The following is a 7,946-nucleotide window of genomic DNA, read 5'->3' on the forward strand; positions in this document are numbered from 1 at the left end:
ATATTATTATGAATATATCTAGATATTATTATGGATAATGTCTGTATTATTATTTTATGCTGAGCAATGTGTTTATTAATATTCAACAGTAGGTGAATGTTCAAAAATATAAATAAGGTTTAAAATAATTGTCTATAAAGGAATCTTCCTTTTGGATGTTTGTGTGCAAGGTAAATGAAAAGCCTAGTAATCTGAGGAATCATTCTAAACAATAATTGTTGGACGAGAATAAGCAGCAACTAGGTGTACATCTCCTGAAAAGACAAAATCGCTAATGATGTGCAAGTGTAGGGGCTTGTGATCGATTCCCTGAAGCCATGCTCTGTAATAATGCTGCTTAGTGTTTGCCTGAAACTGCACCTGTCCTCTGAAGGCTGGAAAGTGTATGATATCATAATATCCACTGCATATGGTGCTCCATGACCCTAAATGTTATGACATCTTCAAAACTGTTCAGTGAGTTAGGAACTACTGACCTCCAGTTTAGTTCATAAGTTTTATCTATCCCAATTTTTCCCGATACATTTATTGACATAGTTACTGTTGTAGCACCTTGTAACCTAAAAAGCCCGAGTCTCACCCTGAAAAGGAGCACAGCAGCATTTCTTACACTACCATTTAATTCCTTGAAAGTTAGGCACCTCCTAATGTGCCATCTTTTGTTTATTTCTACTAAGAATGGTTAAAATGGATAGATAATAATTGGCTTTCAGAAGAATTGTGTTTTGTAAAAGATTATTGAATTCTAAGTCTCAATTCCTGCATTATAAGCTTGACTCATAATTTCTCTCAGCCCAGATATTATCTGACAAAGACAGACATAAATCTTGACCTATACCTCTACCTATAGCTATTTTTCCACTTACTGGGAAGTTCCATAACCTGACCAATCACGACTGTAGCAGAGATGCACATGGCAAAGCTGAGAAGGCTGCTGTAGTCACCGTGTACTCCCCAGTCACGGACCCGTTAGATCTGTCTCGTCAAAAGCAGATCAGGCAGTTGCCACAGGCAGCAGCATGACTATGGCTCTGAGGCCTTATTTACCTGCAGCAGGCCCCCCGAATGCCAGTACGTTGCTGCTTGTCTTGCCTCAGTAGAGAAATCAGCGGGACCATGCCAATAGCGAAAATTGCTGCCCCTGCCTCTCCTGTTTGCCCACTGACAGCCAGAGCGGCAAAGCTGACCACTTCAGGCTTTTCCCTTGCTCTGCAGCCCAGCTCTGGCCTGTCTCTCATAGCTCTCCATTAAATAGTCCAACTTGTCAGCCTTAGCAATACTCAGATTTGCCTATCCTGTAAATTTAAGTTGGGTCTGCATTTTTAGGTAAGTTAGAGCTGTACCTAGAGTTCACATACCCAAATTCACTGTACCACGAGTTGGGAATCTAGGGCATAAAACCTTTCTGTCTGTGCCTTCCTTCCCCATATACCCTCTAAAATGAAATTTGCAAAACGGGCAGGCACTAAGTTCCAAGATTGCAGTCTCTGTGTCTGCAGTACCCTCAGGGAGCTGGTTAAGCAGTCTTGCCAGACACTCTGTGCTAGGTTGACCAGGGAATTAAAATACTAAATTGATATGCTACTCTTTTTCCAGTAACAGAATTTTTTAAGTCATACCTACTGAAGGCTAGTCAGTTTACAACTCAGTTTCCCCAAGTCACACAACACAAGATCTTGCCATTTATGATAATACCATGCTCTTGGATAGACGGCCATGTTCTTTGTAACGCAAATTCTTTATGGTCCATAGAGTAACTGAGCAAATCATCCAAGCATAGATGTATTTGACATGTATTTTTCCAGTTCCATTTTCCTTAAGAAACAAATGAATGTGTGATACCAACGTGGTATCAATACACTACTGAAAACCAGAATTGTTTACATGAATTTATTTCCAAGATCGAATTTCAGTTTTCTACTTCCAGTACTGTTCTTGAATGCCTTTTGTTACAAAGCAATGTATTTTCTATCTCACTTTGTGTTTTTAGGCCTTCATCATCATAACACCTGAACAGGCAAGACACTTCTCTTTTGATTTGCTTCAAGTGTGCTGTATTTAGTATCAGCAACAAACAATTCAGCAATCTTTGCAAAAATTGAAAGCCCTGATGCAAAACACATGAAATGACTGGGCTGTTCTGTGATCATTTATCTTAGTTTCTTTGTTCTTTTTTTTTTTCATGGTATATGCCATGTGTTCACAGCCAATAAGCCAGTCGTATTAGAGGAAATGCTCCACAACTTGGATTTCTGTGATATTTTGGTCATTGGTGCAGAACTAGATCCCGAGCAAGAGTGTTTAGAACTAGATCACATGGAGCTTCAAGGAAAACATCTAGATGCCACAAATTCCACAGCAGGCTATTCAATCTATGGTACGTTCATTCACTTTGCTTTCTTTTATTTCTTCCCACCAACAATCACATTATTGGAATGAAAGGACTAATGTGAAAGAAATTAGGCAGACATATGTGATGTACTAGCTCTAAAGTACTCCAGGAAAGACTGAGTCTCAAAAAGCATAGTCACTTCTTGATCTCTGGGTATGCTGTGTTTATCCTTTGGAATACAGCACAGCTTTGTCTTGATCTCAGCAACCCTCCTGCTACTCCCCAAATAAGAACAATAGCAACAGTGCTTTCTTTAAATGTGGGGGTTCTTATGGACCATCACAGTGGAATGTGGGAATGGGGATTCCTCAGTGCTCCTGCACAGTGCTGGTGACTCATTGCCCTTTTTTTGATTACTAAATAATTTAGTCTAAATCTTTGCTGTTGTATTTGTTCCTCCCCATTACGGAGCTACATTCATTTCCAAAAACTATTCTCACATAATTTAGTATCAGCTAGAGGCTCTATCAGGGCAATTTTGATCCACTGCCATTTTCAGATTGTTCTGCCAAATTTTGTATTTTCCATGAACATTTGATTTCTCCTGTACCGAACAGAGCATTTGTTTCACAGCATCTCCTTGAGATTATTACTGCTCTACCACCATTTCAGGTGTGGACAGCATGCACAACTATGAACAGGTTCTTCGGCAGGTTCGATATCGTAACTGGTACACTTCTACCACCTTTGACAGAAAGTTCAGAGTCAAGTGCTCAGAGCTAAATGGACGTTACACTAGCAATGAATTTAACTTGGAGGTAAGCAATCATTTAGTCAAATTTTCTTTTCTGGCACTGAGGCTGAGCACTAGCCTTATCTTCAGCAACATTTTGAGTTTTCGTTAAAATAAGTAAAATGATTGACAAGTCCTGGTAACTATAATCAAATAGAGGAAAAATTCTAAGTTCCATTCAAATACGAAGTTGACTTCTCCTGTGGTCATTCCTCAATGTGGCGGTCTCTATTCTGCTGCCTATGTAAGGAGATGACCCTTCTCTTCAACTCCACTAACACAGAGAATAATGCCTGTTCAAACAGAACAGAGGCGAAGGTCATCATCTTTGTTTTTCCATGATGTAAAATCTCCTTCAGGTCTTTCTGAAGATTTATACATCTGCTTGAAAGTAAATCATTACAGCCTCATTATTTTCCTTAGATTAGTTTGTTCTTGTGTTTGTTTTTTTTTTACTTGACCTAGCATACTTTTCTTTCCTGCAGCATTCATCTTTTCAGTTTTTCAAAGCACTACCCCCTTACAATAAGTTTTATAATTTGTTCTTCATCAGATGGAAATAATTCCTGGTAATTTACATTATTTCCGATTTCTTTGAGGAGGAAAGTCAGTATACAGGTAACGAACGCATAGGATGGACTTCATCTGTCATATTCTCCTGGATCCACTACCCAGACATAGTCAGTTACCACAGGAATATTTAGATAGCTCTTTTGAGCTTAGGAATGCTGGTACTAAGTCCAGTGCAGCACAATGGCTCAGGGACTGAGAATTACTGCTGATGCACCTCAGCAAGAATCATTGACCTATTCTCAAGAACCAACATGTCCAGCCTGGAACCCAGGTACCAAGTAACTACAGGAAAGGACAGGACCTTCTTAGCAATAGGCTCAAAACTTAATTAATTGCTTCTGAAAGTTTTTACATGTTTACGTTGTGTTGAAAATTCTTTTCACCTTAGCATTCTTCAGCCCTGACAATGACTTGAGAGGTTTTGCTTATAACATAACTACCAGTAGGACAGAGAACTGATAGAGTATCTTCAAAGAAAGTCACTCTGAAAGTAGGGACATAGGAAAAACTGAAATCTCTTTTAATTCTCTCTTGGTGTTTCGGTTTTAAACTCAACAAGTTTGATACATTCTCTGTCAATGTTCAGAGTGACAAATCTCCCAATAACTTTCAGGGAACACCTAAAAGCTGATTAGTATAGGGGAAAAAAAAGTCACTACTAATCCAGATAGGTAAATCAAAAAAAATCTTTTTCTCTGCCACTTCATAGTCTACAGCTAGAAATGTTAGAATGCATTTTTAATGCTAGAAATGAGAAATATTTTAACCTGTGTATTTTTCACTGCCATAAAAAAGTAGATTTGGCCTTTAAGATCTATATAATAATGTTCCTATCTGCTGGTGAAATTCATAGTTCACTGTAGTGTATGGAGCCAGCAGGCTTGGAATATGAGGCACTTTTTAGCATCTGATCTCTTATTTTTCTCTTGTGTCAGGTTAATATCGTACACAGCTCCAACTCCAACTTCATGGACCATGTAAATCATATGATAGTACAACCACAATTTCTCCAATCTGTCCACCACCCAGAGGGAAGCATAAGTGCTGTTCACAACTCAGGTATGTGACAACTTTACAGAAGTGCTCATAATGATTCTGGTATGTTGGTATTTCCCTTGTGATTCAGCCTGGTCAACAAATAAAGCTGTGAAGTCAGTAGTTACAGCTTGTGAAACCTCACAGAGATCATTGCACAGGTATGAAAGAAGGTAACACTGAATTCTATTCTTTCTTTCCAAGAAGGTACTTTGTAATTAAATACTGGTATCGTTTTTTAAAGTCTTGATTAGTTATGTACTCTGACCCACATAGTTAAGAAAATGTCTTGTTTCTAGTATCAGATCACATGAAGGATAGTATTTATGCTCATGTCATCTTTGTACATCTGTATTTCTATGGCATATTAATTTCTGCTGACCTCTTTCTAAGCAAAAGGAAGAAATGTTTGTATTATTTTTTAAATGTATAATTGCTGCAATGCTTCTTTTAGCTGCTATCCAGGCCTCAGTCTGGAGCTCTCTGGAGAGAAGATATGTCCACCTAGCCATGTGCAAGGGGCATCAGTATATATTAAATACAGAATTTAAACTGAATTTTTAGACTGTATGAGTTAAAATATATACCTAAATCTGAAGTCTTTTCAATGAAGTTAAACCCAGGGCAAAGATATCTGTTTAAATGCTGGATTCTGAAATCCTTTTAGCTGAATGATACGTATGTAAAGAAGTAAAGCTGATGTAAAGTGTAGGTAGTTATAAGTAGTTATATACAGTTATGCTTAGAAAACGGCTGTATTTTTCTGTACACTTGTACAGACATATTACTAAAATGAAACTGAATTTTTACAAAATGAACTATTGCAAACTAGTTCGTTCTTCTTTAATACTGTTCTGATTTCAGAGTTCTACTCTTACATGCAGGGCAAGGTGGTAAAATGGGGTACAGAACTACTATAGCTCTGGCAACTGCACTACCTAGGTAGCAAAGGTACATAGAAAGTGGCAGCACTTCTGCACTACCTAATTATGGAACTGATAATGTAAGAGTAGTTCAGAGAGATTTCTTCCTGTGCCTAGGTGGAGACAGAGGCTTGTCAGAGTGCAACAGAACAGTGAGGAAAAGTGTCTTAAATCCTCAAGAGTCTCCCAGGAAGGTTGTAACACAGGCAAATAGAGTGGCAATGTGTTATTTTATTTCTTGGAGATTGACATTTAAGTCACAGTACAAGTGTTCGAAACCTTTGAAAAATACTTTTTCTCACAAGTGAGGTTAATGCCTCAGCTGTACTCAGAAGGGGACAATAAGCAGGTAAGATAACTGAACCTTATTGCAAAAACACTTGTTCTGAAACTAATTGATTCTGCACTGCTTACTTGTCTTCTGTAAAGTGGCTTAAAAACCAAATGGTAGACATACTCACTTTTTAGTTATGATTTAGGATACTAATTAGACGATATCGGTAAACATCATTCGTGTATGCTCTGCCTTAGTAAGTGGGCAATTGTCAACACTTTCTGTAGTCCCAGACATATGGCAGACGGCTGTGCTGTTTCTCAGTCCAAAGGCAGAGGTGCTGAGGGGAAAAAATAGACAATGTATTTAGTGTTTTGTAGGCCATTTGTTCTACAAATACAAGCCCATTCCCTTTTCCACCTTTTGTTCCAGTTGTTCCAAGTGTGGCTACTATCGTTATCATAACCTGTGTGAGCATACTCATTTTCATCATAACCTTGGGGGTCTACCGAATTCGGACAGCTCATCAGCACAGCTCTGCAGACAACGAAGGAAGTAAAGAAAATGAAATGGACTGGGATGATTCTGCTCTGACTATTACTGTCAACCCCATGGAGGTACATAACTCAGGCATAGTGTTATATCATGATACTACCAGGAGTTACTGTCTGGGCTGCTAGCTTACTCAGCAGTGCATTTTAAGACTCTTTTCAGAGTATACTTGTTTAGGCTTGGTAGAACAGTTGTATGTGCATACACTCAGGACCCCATCCCAGTTTTCAGCTCTGCACACCATGATAATATATAAATGAGCCCTTAATATTTGTTGTCATATATAATTACTAAATAGGATGGTGAAGAATTCTTGGGTACACCACTTCCTCTCCGTCCATATTTGCACTCTAGGCACCCAAGATGATACAGTTACTTTGTTTTTAACTTTTTAATATAAGCAGGAATACACTAAAAGGAGGGGGAATGATCAGCAGTTCACAGAAACTGACACCAAAGCATTAAATTTTGGCAGCTTAACTAACAAAGATATTGCTTAATTGGCTTTCCATCCATACTGTTACAGTAGGTTTTGAATGTTTACTACTGAATTGTATCATACTTGATACCTAATAGTCACATAATGATGGAAAGCAGATTTTCCCAACGTGTTAGCATTTCTAAATGTGGAATAAATGCTCACATTCTCACGGCCGCTGGTTAGCAAGAAGGCACTTCTCTTCTACTGTGTCTCTTTCCTTTCTTTAAATGTACTGTAGAAATATGAAAAGCCTCACCAGACAGAAGAGGAGAGTGAGGAAGAAGAGATAGATGATGAAGAAGATGACACAACCAGTGCTGAATCAGATGAAAGTGAAGAGGAAGAGGAGGAGGAGGAGGAGGAGGAAGAGGAAGTGATTGTCCAAAAGGGAGACAAACAGAATGCCACCAGGCAAGAGCAGTTGGAGTGGGATGATTCAACACTCCCGTACTAACAAACAGTCCTCCAGCCACATTGCTCTTTTGTAACAACCAATACAATGTTTTTTCAGAGTCTATGAATTCATTGACAGGATTTGAACTTCTACTTGCCTATAACTGTTTTGCCTAAAATGATCTTGTTGTAGTAATCGATAATGATAAAACTGACCCTTTTCTTGCAAAGTCCGGAGAAAACATGGTACAACTATACTGGCATCACCAGTAATGAAGTAATATCTAGAACTTGATCTATCAGCAAGCGTAGTTCTCAATTTCCTGTTTCTGTACCGCAGACATGTGACAAAAGTCCTGTCACTCAATCCATAGAGGTTTTTGCCTTTGCTATTTTTTCATACAGGAGAGATTTCAGCTTGTTATGAAGAATTACTTGTGTGGGTCCAAATAACAACAGTCGCCATTTGACTTCACACTCTTACAGGTGTAAAATATAATCCCTCTTCAAATTGGGGCAGAGTTTTAGTGGTACAGGTGACACAGAGTGAATTCCATTTGTCATCTCGTCCTGCCTTCTTGGATGTTAAC

The 7,946-nt window shown here is 38.5% G+C and overlaps 1 protein-coding gene across 1 annotated transcript in view; it reads left to right on the top strand.

Annotated features, from left to right (window-relative positions):
• CLSTN2 (calsyntenin 2) overlaps positions 1-7,417 on the top strand; it is a gene marked incomplete at its 5' end in the record, with an annotated part of 68,932 nt that extends 61,515 nt beyond the window's left edge. Inside the window, 5 exons of the mRNA XM_009700714.1 lie at positions 2,207-2,377; positions 3,005-3,150; positions 4,634-4,757; positions 6,363-6,547; positions 7,202-7,417. Of these exons, the coding sequence (XP_009699016.1) occupies positions 2,207-2,377; positions 3,005-3,150; positions 4,634-4,757; positions 6,363-6,547; positions 7,202-7,417 (842 nt within the window). The remainder of the gene's footprint in view (positions 1-2,206; positions 2,378-3,004; positions 3,151-4,633; positions 4,758-6,362; positions 6,548-7,201) is intronic.
• Between the last annotated feature and the right edge of the window lie 529 nt (positions 7,418-7,946).

The sequence above is a fragment of the Cariama cristata genome, unplaced genomic scaffold (genome assembly GCF_000690535.1).
Source record: "Cariama cristata isolate BGI_N322 unplaced genomic scaffold, ASM69053v1 scaffold6915, whole genome shotgun sequence".
NCBI lineage: Eukaryota > Metazoa > Chordata > Aves > Cariamiformes > Cariamidae > Cariama > Cariama cristata.